At 41.8% G+C, this 14,953-nt stretch overlaps 1 protein-coding gene across 1 annotated transcript in view; it reads left to right on the forward strand.

The window, feature by feature from the left end:
- LOC124805719 (bumetanide-sensitive sodium-(potassium)-chloride cotransporter-like) overlaps nucleotides 1-14,953 on the forward strand; it is a 621,615-nt gene that overhangs the window by 543,351 nt on the left and 63,311 nt on the right. Inside the window, exon 15 of the mRNA XM_047266288.1 lies at nucleotides 7,038-7,204. Within this exon, the coding sequence (XP_047122244.1) occupies nucleotides 7,038-7,204 (167 nt within the window). The remainder of the gene's footprint in view (nucleotides 1-7,037; nucleotides 7,205-14,953) is intronic.

Below are 14,953 nucleotides of genomic sequence, written 5' to 3' on the forward strand. Positions count from 1 at the left end.
AAGTGCCACTCAAAACAACAAGGGGTGCAAGCCCTCTCCATGAAAAACACGATCACACCATAACACCACCGCCTCCGAATTTTACTGTTGCCACTACACGCGCCAGCAGATGACGTTCACAGGATATTCGGCGTACCCACACCCTGTCATCGGATGGCTACGTTGTGTACCGTGATTCGTCACTCTACACAATGTTTTTCCACTATTCAATTGTCCAGTGTTTATACTCCTTAGATCAAGTGAGGCGTCGTTTAGCATTTACCGGCGTGATGCGTGGCTTATGAGCAGCCGCTTGACCATGAAATTCGTTTTCTCACCTCCAGCCTAACTGTCAGAATACTTGCAGTAGATCCTGATGCAGTTTGGAATTCCTGTGAGATAGTCTGGATAGATGTCTGCCTGTTACACATTACGACTCTCTTCAACTGTCGGCGGTCTCATGGTTCAAATGGCTCTGAGCACTATGGGACTTAACTTCTGAGCTCATCAGTCCCCTAGAACTTAGAACTACCTAAACCTAACTAACCTAAGGACATCACACACATCCATGACGGAGGCAGGATTCGAGCCTGTGACCGTAGCGGTCGGGCGGTTCCACACTGTAGCGCCTAGAACCGCTCGGCCACGTCGGCGGTCTCTGTCAGTCAACAGGCAAGGTCGGCCTGTACGCTTTTGTGCTGTACGTGTCCCTTCTCGTTACCACTTCACTATTACATCGGAAAAAGTGGACCTATGGATGTACAGGAGTGCGGAAATCTCGCGTACAGGCGTATGACACCAGTGATACCCAATCACCTGACCACGTTCGCAGTCCGTGAGTCCCGTGGAGCGCCCTATCCTGCTCTCTCACAATGTCTAATGACTACTGAGGTCATTGATATGGAGTACCTGGCGGTAGATGGCAGCACAATGCACCTAATATAAAAAAACGTATGTTTTTGGTGGTGTCCTGATACTTTTGATCACATAGTGTATGTGGCATTACATGTATACGCTTAGGTCATGTAATTTGCGTAAATAACGGGCGCCCAGTTTGCGTGCGAGCTAATGGTGCCCGGGTCACCCAGACGTCAACGTGAGTTCACTATAATTCTCCGAGACACAGACAATTATACTGCTGAAAGATGATATCGTCGTCGGGGAAACCATCAAGAATGAAGGGATGCAAGTGGTTCGCAGCTGTCAGCGTGTGTTCGGTTACTACCCCACGTCTCATCCAAGCACAGGGGAATGTCTCCCATAGCATAATACTGCTCCCACCAGCCTGCATCCTTGGCGCGCTACACATTTTGAGCCGACGTTCATATCGATGACGGCATGTGTAGAGGAGACAAGTGGCCTAGTGTAGCAAAAACGTGATTCACTCGAGATACCGACACGTTTCCATTGATCGACGGTCCAATCCCGATGGTCCTGCGCTCACTGCAATTGTAGTAATTGACATGTCGTTGGCTCAACATGTGAAAACATAGGGGTAGTCTGCTGCGGAGCTCCATGTTCAACAATGTACGATGAGCGGTGTGCTCCGAAACACTTGTGCGTGCACCAGCAATGTGCTCTTTCGTCATAGATGCCACAGATCATCATTATACTACTTTACAGAGCAGATAAGTCTCCAAACCACATCTTAGTGAAGAGTCGTAGACGTCCAAGCATTTAGCGCTAGTGGTAAATTTCCTGCTCTACCCTTTTCGTAGGTGCTAGCGACAGTGGCACCTGAACATTCGACAAGCTTCGCCGTTTTCGAGACACTCGTTCACAGATTCTGCGTAGTAATAATCTGCCCTTGTGAAAGTCGCTTATCGCGACGGATTTTCCCATTCGCAGGTCATAACTTCGCTAGGGTTATTTCCCGCCAGTTTCTGCTCCGCTTAAATACTTTTGTTGCCATGTCACGTGACCGCAACTCCATCAGACGGCATCCAACGTCGCGGTGGGTAGTGCTCATAATGTTTTGGCTTATCAGCGTAAATACTGTGTACCGTGGAGGACCCCCTCATCACGATCTGTTGTACTAGATGCTTATCTATCCAGTGCTTGGACAAGTGTTCTTCTAAGCTTACTCCAGGCTAAATGTTTCGAGTTACTCCTTGGATATGATATTACTGCTTCTTTTTTTTTTCGCTGAACACAAAGCTTTTAGCTTGTTTTAGCTGTTTTTCATACTTTGGAAATCATTTTCACCACAGCTGCATCAGCACCACTGGTTCCAGTTTCAATGTGATCATCCAGAGGGACCAGTTCTATTTGTTGCCTGTTGCCAATAGAATTGGATTTGTAACTGTTTTGAGTAGTTTTGTTAGAAGGTACGAGTATTTAGTATTGTTTCACATAATGCCTCGTCATGCCCAGCATTTACAAAACTGTAATTATACCAGTCGAGTGTTGGATGACTAAAATCTCCTCAAATAATGGCAGTGTTAAAAAGAAACGTTTGTTTTAGTGAGCAGAGGTTTTATCTGCCCTTTTCGACTGCATCCGGAGGTGCATTTACTGATCGATAGAAGGATCCAGTTATAAATTTCTACACACCTTTGTAGTGAATCGTGCCCAAACGACATCGTATGGAGAAACAGTTTCAATCTCAGCGAATTTGTGTTTCTTATCTAAAATCAAACTGGTCCTGTCCAAACCTACTACAATTTTCCCTTCCTAAGCATAACAATTTCAGTCTTTCGACGTCTTGTGGAACTTCTCGAGATACATGAATTTCGTTCACGAGCTTGTGTGGCTGTTACTGTGTCCATCGGCCTGATGCCCATAAGAGTTCTGCTGGTATTTTACGAACATTTGTTCCGAATTCGTGCTAAGTTTATTAATTCGAAAATAAATACTGCATCGCCCCCATCATCAGCTTCTACCGTATGCTCATTTACAGTTGGCTAATTCCTTCTGGACCACTATAAATATTCTTCAAGTATTGTTTGCATCTTCTGGAATTATTCTTACTTTCATTATTCATTTACTTTTATCTACCATCATTCTGATTCTCGTTCTTTACTCTCTAAAGTAACTGTTAATTAGATTTTATTACATATTATTTACATTACAGTATTTCAATTAGATATCTATTTCTTGGCATATATCCAGTAATTCTTATTTTAATTTTCTACATTTCTGCTTAATTTCCATGCTGAGTGACCCATGTTGTTGCTGTTCTCTTTCGACTGCAGTGCATTTCCATTGATCTGCTGCCTTTCTGCCTTCTTCAATATGCTGTAGTCACTTAATTTTTAAAATCATTCCATCGATTTTCCAGTTTCTGCTTGAACTGTCAATATTTCTTTTGTCAACCTTTCTACAAAGGCAGTCTCAGTTTGTAGTTTCATCAACTTTTCTAGGTTCCAACATTTCAGATACTTTCTCTTTATTTTCTTGAATTTTAAATAGAATTCATTTGTTATAAGTTACGGTGAGTATCAGTGTCAGCACACTGGTTCATGAATCTTTGTTTTACAAAATAATAATCAATCTGGTATTGCCCTTGATCCCCTGCAATCTTCCATGTATATTTCCTTATAAAGACGTTTTAGAAAAATGTGTTCGCAACAAACATCAAAGATTTCAGTTAATTTTCCTCTCTTTCACATTAATTGCCGAAACCACTCCATTCCTGCCTCTCATTGTGATTAAATCCTCCCATTATGATTAAATTCTCATTCTCTTTTGTATATATTATCATATATTTGCAGTTGTTATGACATTCACATCTGTGGCTAGCTTGTATTATTGTGTTATTATGGAAACTGTAGTATATTCATTCAATCCCACCGTCAATGTTTCTTTCTCTTTGTTACAGATAATACTTTACTTCGTTTCAAAATCACCTACTCGTTATTATTTTTACTCCTGCTGTACCTGCTATGAATAATTCTATGAACCCCACTCAGAATATCCCCAACACTGCTTACTGATTCTTGAACTATCTTCTGCGTCCTTTCCATTTGTCTCTTTAGATTTTTCTAGTTCACCACACTGCTTTACCATATTAACATTCCATGTTCCCATCCTGTTTAGTACTACCTAGCGAAGTCTCACTGTAGTAAAGTAACAGACATATATTGGACTTGGAGGGGGCGAGGGGGGGCGGTGGTTCAGATCCCCCTCCGGCCATCCAGGTATAGGATCCACATGATTTTCCTAAATCACTTAAGGTAAATTCCAGAATGGTTCCTTTGAAACAGCTCACCCGATTTCACTCCACATCCTTCGCCAAAAACAAGTTTGTGCTCCGTCTCTAATGACAAGACCTTAAGTTGTCTTCTTTCCTTCTAATTAGTACACTCTTCATACCTTACACCTCTTCCTTAGTAGTCTTTTGGAAATATCCTTCTACATCAATACACATACTTTGCAAACAACTGCACAGTGCTGATCTGAATATTTTACGCAAAAAAAATGAAACGTCATAAAGTTTTTAATTGAGGACTCCTTGTAAGAGAGAAAGGTACTAAGCTAATTTCCCACTGCCTTTCGCATCACTGTACAACGGCCGTTCACGTCGCCCCTTCGACGCCTGCATCTAGCACTGTAGTTTCCATACCCCTCTCCTTGATTTTCGTATATTGCTGCCTTCTTCTAGGATGAAGTTTCTATGTGTTCCAACAGAGAGGATTGGTGCTTCTGCCTGAATCCACAGCCAAGAGTCTCATGGTAATTCTTGCAAGATGCCCTCGCTAGACATTACCAGCCGGACCTGTTTTTACCAAGGCTTTTTTAATCAGATGTGACTATTCTATCACTCCCACCCTTTATTCTGGCTTAAGTGACGTCTGCATTTGTGATCTGCGCTCATTATTATCTAGTATTATTTACCCTTCATATGTCGAGTAGTACATATTACGACTATGTGAGTTACAAAAATCAAATTCTGTTGTTGACATGAGAACCGCTCACGTTCTGTTAATGCCTAGCTAATGTCATAGTACCATCGCAATATGGACATGTCTAATATGCAGAGTCTTGCCGTCATCAAAGAAGTGTTTCGGTTCAGGTGGGATAGCTATCATGATGTCTTCTGTTTCATGTCTTCTTTCCATGATGCACTCAAACTGTTGAGGGGAGGGTGCAAACTGAAAGAGATCTGCATGGCCACTAACGTCAGAGACAAGTGATTCTTCATAAATCCAAATGCTCCTATACTACTCCTAAGGAACTGACATACTGTCCCTCCAACGACACTAAGAGAGGACTTTTCCTGCACCCAACTAGACCTTGCTAATGGGACATTAATGAAAAAGGAAAAAAATACACCATTCAATATTTGTAACTATGTACCATATAAGGTTTCGAATCTAGATATTCAGCTCTCCCATCCTATATGATTATTTAGGTCATCGTCTTTGCCATGTATTGATAACAATTGATAACAGGGTATCGTGAATCAAGTCCCAATATGGCTCGCACTTATATCTTCTCAGTGGCTCCAGACTGAAGACTTCCTTGCGTAGTCTCTCCTACATCCTGCTACATACTCTTTGATGAACGCCCTCTCTAAATAATCGTACGTAGTACACGACTCCATCATTTCCGTCACCTACAATACACGTTCCCCTGTACATACCCCGACTCGTAACTTATTTTCTGCTTATAATTCCAGTACTGTGACAGGATATCCTTAAATCCCTTTATAAAGGCTACGAGGCTTACACATTTGTTATCTGGCACAAAAGGCTGAAACTGTCTATGCTTCAGGAGTTTTTCTTTCATGATCATATCAGCATAGATATTCATAGGTACTATGAACCAAAACAAGAAAATAAGTCCAGTAAAGGAGGGTCCCAAACTGCATACCGTAAGAGCTATAAACACTTGTTCATCTTTCCTAATGTGAGACACATCTCTTCTACTGGCGAGGTGTTCATAGGTCTTAAGATATACATTTTGGAGCCCATGTTTACTAGGCAGTTTTTTCTTGTTTTGGTCCATACTACCTCCTCCCAAAATACCGACAGCAAAGAGCTTGCAGAAGAAGAGATTTTTTTTTCACTGAATCAAAGGCGAAGAAGTGCTCATAGCTCTTCAGATATGCGTTTTAGAGCCCACGTTTACTAGACTTTTTTGCTTCGGACGATCGTCCCTGTCAAAGCCCTGAATACTGACCTATGCTCCTACTACCAAAAGTAGTAACAGCCGGGATTACTATACACACTAATGAGCAAAAACATTATTACCATCCGATTATTAGCTTGTTTGTCATCTTTGGAACACAATTCGGCAGTACTGCCGACGTGGTATAGCAAGAAACTTGATTCCTCCGACCAGACGTTATCCTTCCATCGATCCGTGGTTAAATCTCGACGATTCCGTGTTCATTGCAGTCGTAATTGGCCATGTCATTGGGTCTGCATGGGAAAACGTAAAGGTCGTATGCTTGGTTTCCTATGTTCAGCAGTGTTCGGTGTCGGTATGCTCCAAAACACTCGTGCCTACACCAGCATGTTCGGGCACGCGCGCATTTGTCGTCAGATCTGCCACGGATTGCAGACTACCGTGCCTTATAGATCGGGCAAGCCTCCAACCTCCAAGTTCTTTGATGAGGCGTTGCCGTCAACAGGCTTATCATCTAATCGTGATTTCACTGTCGCTTAACCACTTTGCATGAATCCCCGGGACAGTAGCACGAGAACACAGAAGTGGCTTCACCATTTCTGAGATGTCGTTTCCAGGCGCCAGGCTATCAAAATTTGTCCGTTGTCGGAGTTGCTTATGTCACTGGATTTTCTCATTTGCTGGCCGTGTCGTCACTGGAATGATTCACATTCGTCTTTGCTCCGCGTATGCCACCAGGCGGCATTCAGTCTCGCAGTGAGCAGTGGTCCTAATGTTTTGTCTCATCAGCGTATTATGTAACACCAATTAGGCTTCAATAATAAGTTCTGTGTAGTGTATCTAAATCCCACTCGCAGACGAAAGCAGGTGCTCGGCGTTAGGATTTTATCTTCACCTGTAACAACTTTTTTTTATTTTTTGTTTTAAATGTTTTTGGTGTGAAACACACTCTGAGTGACGTTTACTGTCATGTTCTTCTCCAACAGCAATGCCTTGGACAGATACCTCGCTGTAGGCATATTGAGACTCGACGGAGGCCTGGATTACTCGAGGGTTCTGCAGGACGACGAGTTCGTTCCAATATCTAAACTGGACAAAAAGGACGAAGAGGAGAAGCTTAGGAGAAATCAGTCAGCTTGTCAACTTACACAAGGTAAATATGACATCACGTCATTTGTGTGTATCGTTTCATCGTAATTTTGATACTGTAGCCCTTGTAGTGCTGTAACTCAGACTTCTCTGCATATCAGTGAAAAACGATCGCTATTTTTATCGTATACAAATTTTAATTGTCAACTAAAGGAGATGCGAAATCATAGCAACATTTCCTGTACGTATATAATACTGCACTGTCATCTATAATACGACTTAATTCTACAGAGATAGTCATAGTCTTCTATCCATATAGGTGACAGGCCATTACAAAGACTGTTTGGAACAAGAAAAATATCCAATAACTACATTTGATTCTCGCCGTGTAGACGGCATCATCCTCCTCCTCCTCCAGATATCTAATTGATCAGTCTTCGGTTTAGATCCTCAACTGGCTGCTACTTCTCAACTGTATCATCGTGACCCTGTAGGTTCGTCTTTCGTTATATTAAAAAAAATAATAAATCTCAAGCGGACAAATATGGTGATCTTAGAAACCATGGAACATTATTGTATTTGGGAAGATATCCTTGCCGATCAGTTTTTAACTTTTCTACTTGTTTATTTTTCGTGAACTGAATAAACTAGAAACCTTACAAGTTTCCCCACACTAAGCATTGTCGTGCCATTCCGTGGAAAATAGGCATTGTGAAGTTATGGAGACTGTTCATTGTGGATCCAAATAAGAGACGATTACGTCCCAAAATACCAACAATAAGTCCAGTTCACTATGCTCGGTTCTTCATTTACGAAACTGCAGAGTCGCTGGACTCCCTGTTACTGACCTTCCCACCATATTGTAATATTGAAGGTGTGTAAATGAGATATGTAAACTTTGTCGCTGTTAATATCCGACCACTCACGATCTCTATAAAAGAAATGTGGTTAATTTAACAGTAAATCGTTTTTTAAATAAACAGACATTTCAAAAAATTTATCAGATTACATTGCTTTACGTTAGTATTCTGCCAGGATTATTGCCTTCTCTGTAGGTTACAGTAAGTCAGTCAAGACGACATGCACCGGTTTTTTGAGAGCAGTTTCAAATGTCGAACACCGACTGAATCCTTTCACATTCACACAGAGTATTTACGTCTTCTAAAATAACCCAGTTATCCAACTGTCATGGATGTGTCCACTTTAAAGCTCTGCCTAAGGGCATCCTAACATTAGTCATGACCTGGAGAAATTTCTTTAGCAGGTTTCATCCGTTCATTGACTTTGCTTAAAGTTGTTTAATTCAAACGAACTTTTCTCCCAGATATGAGCATTCTCCTTGATTGAGGTCGTGATTTGCTCTAAATGGTCCCATGCAGTGAATGGTTACTGCCTTTTAGGTACTCTGTAAATTTCTTTGTCAATACAGACTTTCTTGGTGATGTTCACATGTGCAGTTCCTGCTAAGAGGTAAAGTTTTTCGGTGAATGTTCTTCCCCTTATCAAATTTGCACGATAGAGCCATTTATATTGCTTGAACGGACACAGGAATTACTCCATCCATTTCCCGTCAATGCTACAATCTAACCCTACAGTGGATTTTCAGAATGCTTTTAATACAGTAAATCTTCGAGATGCTATGTGGGACGTGCCCGAAGGCTCAGTTGTGTAAAGAGTTCCTCGCAATTGGCAATGATACGGCACTGGCTACGAGGTCCAATCCGAAATATAGCTTTGATACCCAGGAAACTTCCATACTGGTTGGATTTTCAGAATGCTTTTAATACAGTAAATCTTCGAGATGCTATGTGGGACGTGCCCGAAGGCTCAGTTGTGTAAAGAGTTCCTCGCTATTGGCAATGATTCGGCACTGGCTACGAGGCCCAATCCGAAATATAGCTTTGATACCCAGGAAACTTCCATACTGGTTGTCTAACGTCTAATAGTTGCTGCGACAGGCGCCAATCCTCTGCAATTTTGCCGAATTTCGCAACATCTCTCACTCACCTCACCATAAACAACAATATCGTCTGTGAACACCTAGCTTCTGTCACAGGTACATTCTTATACAGGGTGTCCCAGAAATGATGTCACAAACTTAAAAGGGTTGTAGAAGGTGTCTTGAGGAACAAACCGAGGATAGGAACCCGTGTCTGGAAACGTCACCCAACAACGCGTGCCACTAGGCCATCTCTTCGGTAGCAAGCGTGGCTTTGTACACTGGCGGACCGTAGAGCGGAACATCTCCCAACGTTGTGTGTCATTCAGAGATCGCGACTGATTTTCACTATCGCCAGTGGAGGAGGTTAAACCACCTGCTGCATAGAAAGGCCTTGTCTCCAGTGAATGTAATGCTCTGTTACGTCTGTAGATAACAGTTTCGGACACGAGTTTCCATGTGTAATTTATTCCTCCCCTGTATATTGAAATACAATGGAGATTTTAAAGGATTCCAGGAGGAAAATACACTGCTGATGGGAACCTGTGTCTGAAACCGTCATTCACTGTGGCATCAGAGCATTGCAATCATAGGAAACATGGCCTTTCTACGTTGCAGCTAGCTGTATCTTCTCCACTGGTGATCGTGGCAATCACTCGTGATCACTGAATAGCAAACAACATCACGAGATGTTCCGCCTGCTCTCGGTCAGCGTACGAAGTCACGTTTGCTGCTGCAGGGGTGGCCTAGTGGCAGGCGCCGGAGCCTATAACTTCGACGCTCTGTAGCGTTGTTGGATGACGTTTCCTATCCTAGATTTGTTCCTCAACACACCTTCTACGACCCGTCGCGTCATTTCTGATGCACCCTATATAAATTTAAAACGAAGTGTTAAAAGTGTGACTAAAAGCGGGGATAAGCCAATAGAATACGTCCTGAGCTTCAAGGGATAGGTATTTGGTAGCGGGGAGGAGTGTGTGAGATAACATGTGTAAAGAGAAACCAAGACTTGACCACAGGAAGCAGGTTCAGATGAAACTTCCTGGCAGTTTAAAACTGAGATTCGAACTCTGGACTTTTGCCTTTTGCAAGTAATTGTTCTACCAGCCGAGATGCCCAAGCACGACTCACGACCCGTCCTCGCAGCTTTACTTCCGATAGTACCTCATCGCCTGGTAGAGCACTTGTTCACGAAAGACAAAGGTTCTGAGGTCGAGTTTCGGTCCAGTCTGCCAAAAAGTTTCATATCAGCGCACATTCCGCTGCATAGTGGTTTAAACGGCTATGTGGGTTGAGTTAGCTACGCTGAGACTTCCACTGAATAAGTTAGCTATGCGAGACCAGTCTTCTGACTTAAATTACAATCATGTTCTTCTGTTACAGCTGTTGTTATCAGCAAATTATATAATGCATAATGCATCACTTTTTTCAGACGAAGTAGGGCATTGTTAGCCCACCATTTAAGAAGTATATTCTGTCAGATATTAATAACCATAAACCTGCTACATTATTCGTTACCTTCTCAACAGCTTTGAAAAAGGGTAATTGGCCAAGAATGGTTGAAAATATCTGCAAATTCGAGATTTTGAGCCTACTGCAATTTGGATTCCAGCAGGATTCCGCCACAGAATAGACCATCCACAATTTCACCGACTGTATACCAAAATATTCGAATGGTATCGCCTACTAGTATCTGTGTCATTTACGTAAGGCATTCGAATTAGCAAATCACAGTACTACTTCGAAGAAAAGACGTTCAAGGCACAATGGGTAAGCGACTCGCTTCATATCCAAAGCAATGTGCTACGTTAGATAGCTCATACAGCCTTCATGATGAATTCTCTTGTCCGTATGCATAAGTTACTACTGGTGTTGCACACAGTTCATTCTTAGGACTGCTCCTGTTCTTGCCATGCACATCTCCATACATACTCCGCAAGCCACTATATGGTGCTTGGCGTAAGTACCTTGTATCAAAACTAGTCATTTCCTTTCCTGTTCCACTCGCAAACGGAGCAAGGGGAAAACTACTCGACGGCACCACCTTCCAGTACACCACAGCATCATCAGCAAACAGCAGGAGATTGCTGCTCACCCGGTCCGGCAGATCATTTATTTAGACAGAGAGTAAGAGGAGTCCTATCGCACTTCCCTGGGGCAGACCTGATGATGTCCTTGTCTCTGATGAAAACGCACCATCGAGGACAACATACTGGGTGCCATTGCTTGAAAAGTCTTAGAGCCACTTACACATCTGGGAACCTATTCCGTATGCACCTACTTTCTGTAACAGTTTACAGTGGGGTATCGTGTCGAACGCTTCTCGGGAAATCTGGAAATATGGAATCTGCCCGTTGTCATTGATCTATGGTTTGCAGAATATATAAATTATCTTCCACTTTAAACTGACAAAGCATAACATAGTGCTCTTTCCTGGTGTAGTAAGAATCATAATAAAGCCTAACAAAATGGCAACCGTAGAAGGAACATCTAATAAAATATTCAGAAAAAATAATGATCAATTCTCAGTATATGGTCTCTCCCATAACTGAGACAGAAACACAGATAATTTAAATTCAGTTAAGTCTCCGTGCTTCTAGGAAGCATTCGACAGCTTACGAGATCTATGAAAAGTGACATAGGCCTCATGACGCCAGGAATATAAAAAATACCATGCTGGTGCAGCCAATTTTACGTTGGACAGCACTGTTCATGAGATGACAGGTGTTTTCGCCTACGGCATCCTGATAAATCAGCTGTGGAAGAACATGCTCTGGATAACGGACACCGAATTGCATTCGATGAAACATCTACTATTAAACGAACAAATGGTTTTCTGGTATAGCGTTATAAAAGAAGCGAGCGAGATAAACATATCTGACAATGTCATCAATAAAGATAAGTGTCTGCCGTTAAGCACTGCTTGGAAGCCGTCCGTTAGAAGAATGAAGAAGGTGCAGCAGTCTTGCAGCAAAATCTTACCTTATATGGAGCTGGACTGGGCGTCAGTTACTTCACAGGCGGTAGCGAGGCTACATAAGTGTGGCAGCAGTAACAATACGACAGATACCATCTGACAGTGGCAAAGAACTCGACCGAGAGCTCATAGTTTTTAAACCACTGGCGCACCTGGAATCTCGAGAGAATTTTAATAGATAATAGTTCTGTACATATCATCGTCAGCAGCAACAGAGTACAGGGAAAGGAAAGATGTAAAACTGAATTTTCAAAATTCAAGTGTATGTATACTGACTAAAACTTTACTTGCAAACTTCATGTTATACATCTATCCAAAAGCTTGAGTCCAGTATCAAGTGTTCTGTATTTTAATTGGTAATTTTGTTGAGGAAAGCATCCGAAAGTTAGGTTACTTTATGCACTTATATTCGTTAATTTCATACGAAATAATTTTCCGAGACAATGTCACACGTAGATACAAAGCATTCTTTGCGCAGAAATGTTCTCAATGAATAATATCTGGTGTCTCCATTCCAACCTCATGTAGGCAGCTAATTAAATAAAAGAAGCATACTAATAATACCCTCGCAATACATATACCCTCTTACAAATTTGTTTGTTAAATTTGAAAATAATAGCACCATTCATAAATTTAGCACTAGGAACGTAAATAATTTCCACTATCCACAAATTTTTTACCTTTTTACAGAAAGAAGAATAGTGTGTAGCTTTTTTAAATTATAGTTGCTGGCAGATAGTGAAACTTTTAACAACTAACTGAAGTAATTTCTACTTGACAACTCCATCTACTCTGTCGATAAATTTCTGAATAGATAATATTTTATACAGCGTTGTGTTACAATGGAAATTTTTTACGTATTAAGATTATACTCCCCCCCCCATGAACCATGGACCTTGCCGTTGGTGGGGAGGCTTGCGTGCCTCGGCGATACAGATAGCCGTACCGTAGGTGCAACCACAACGGAGGGGTATCTGTTGAGAGGCCAGACAAACGTGTGGTTCCTGAAGAGGGGCAGCAGCCTTTTCAGTAGTTACAAGGGCAACAGTCTGGATGATTGACTGATCTGGCCTTGTAACAATAACCAAAACGGCCTTGCTGTGCTGGTACTGCGAACGGCTGAAAGCAAGGGGAAACTACAGCCGTAATTTTTCCCGAGGGCATGCAGCTTTACTGTATGATTACATGATGATGGCGTCCTCTTGGGTAAAATATTCCGGAGGTAAAATAGTCCCCCATTCGGATCTCCGGGCGGGGACTACTCAAGAGGACGTCGTTATCAGGAGAAAGAAAACTGGCGTTCTACGGATCGGAGCGTGGAATGTCAGATCCCTTAATCGGGCAGGTAGGTTAGAAAATTTAAAAAGGGAAATGGATAGGTTGAAGTTAGATATAGTAGGAATTAGTGAAGTTCAGTGGCAGGAGGAACAAGACTTCTGGTCAGGTGACTACAGGGTTATAAACACAAAATCAAATAGGGGTAATGCAGGAGTAGGTTTAATAATGAATAGAAAAATAGGAATGCGGGTAAGCTACTACAAACAGCATAGTGAACGCATTATTGTGGCCAAGATAGATACGAAGCCCACACCTACTACAGTAGTACAAGTTTATATGCCAACTAGCTCTGCAGATGACGAAGAAATTGAAGAAATGTATGATGAAATAAAAGAAATTATTCAGATTGTGAAGGGAGACGAAAATTTACTAGTCATGGGTGACTGGAATTCGAGGAGAGAAGGAAACATAGTAGGTGAACGTGGATTGGGGGACAGAAATGAAAGAGGAAGCCGCCTGGTCGAATTTTGCACAGAGCACAACATAATCATAACTAACACTTGGTTTAAGAATCATGAAAGAAGGTTGTATACATGGAAGAACCCTGGAGATACTAAAAGGTATCAGATAGATTATATAATGGTAAGACAGAGATTTAGGAACCAGGTTTTAAATTGTAAGACATTTCCAGGGGCAGATGTGGACTCTAACCACAATCTATTGGTTATGACCTGTAGATTAAAACTGAAGAAACTGCAAAAAGGTGGGAATTTAAGGAGATGGGACCTGGATAAACTAAAAGAACCAGAGGTTGTACAGAGATTCAGGGAGAGCATAAGGGAGCAATTGACAGGAATGGGGGAAATAAATACAGTAGAAGAAGAATGGGTAGCTTTGAGGGATGAAGTAGTGAAGGCAGCAGAGGATCAAGTAGGTAAAAAGACGAGGGCTAGTAGAAATCCTTGGGTAACAGAAGAAATATTGAATTTAATTGATGAAAGGAGAAAATATAAAAATGCAGTAAGTGAAATAGGCAAAAAGGAATACAAACGTCTCAAAAATGAGATCGACAGGAAGTGCAAAATGGCTAAGCAGGGATGCCTAGAGGACAAATGTAAGGATGTAGAGGCCTATCTCACTAGGGGTAAGATAGATACCGCCTACAGGAAAATTAAAGAGAACTTTGGAGATAAGAGAACGACTTGTATGAATATCAAGAGCTCAGATGGAAACCCAGTTCTAAGCAAAGAAGGGAAAGCAGAAAGGTGGAAGGAGTATATAGAGGGTCTATACAAGGGCGATGTACTTGAGGACAATATTATGGAAATGGAAGAGGATGTAGATGAAGATGAAATGGGAGATACGATACTGCGTGAAGAGTTTGACAGAGCACTGAAAGACCTAAGTCGAAACAAGGCCCCCGGAGTAGGCAATATTCCATTGGAACTACTGACGGCGGTGGGAGATCCAGTCCTGACAAAACTCTACCGTCTGGTGAGCAAGATGTATGAAACAGGCGAAATACCCTCAGACTTCAAGAAGAATATAATAATTCCAATCCCAAAGAAAGCAGGTGTTGACAGATGTGAAAATTACCGAACTATCATCTTAATAAGTCA

This window comes from Schistocerca piceifrons, chromosome 7 (assembly GCF_021461385.2).
Source record: "Schistocerca piceifrons isolate TAMUIC-IGC-003096 chromosome 7, iqSchPice1.1, whole genome shotgun sequence".
Classification (NCBI taxonomy): Eukaryota; Metazoa; Arthropoda; class Insecta; order Orthoptera; family Acrididae; genus Schistocerca; species Schistocerca piceifrons.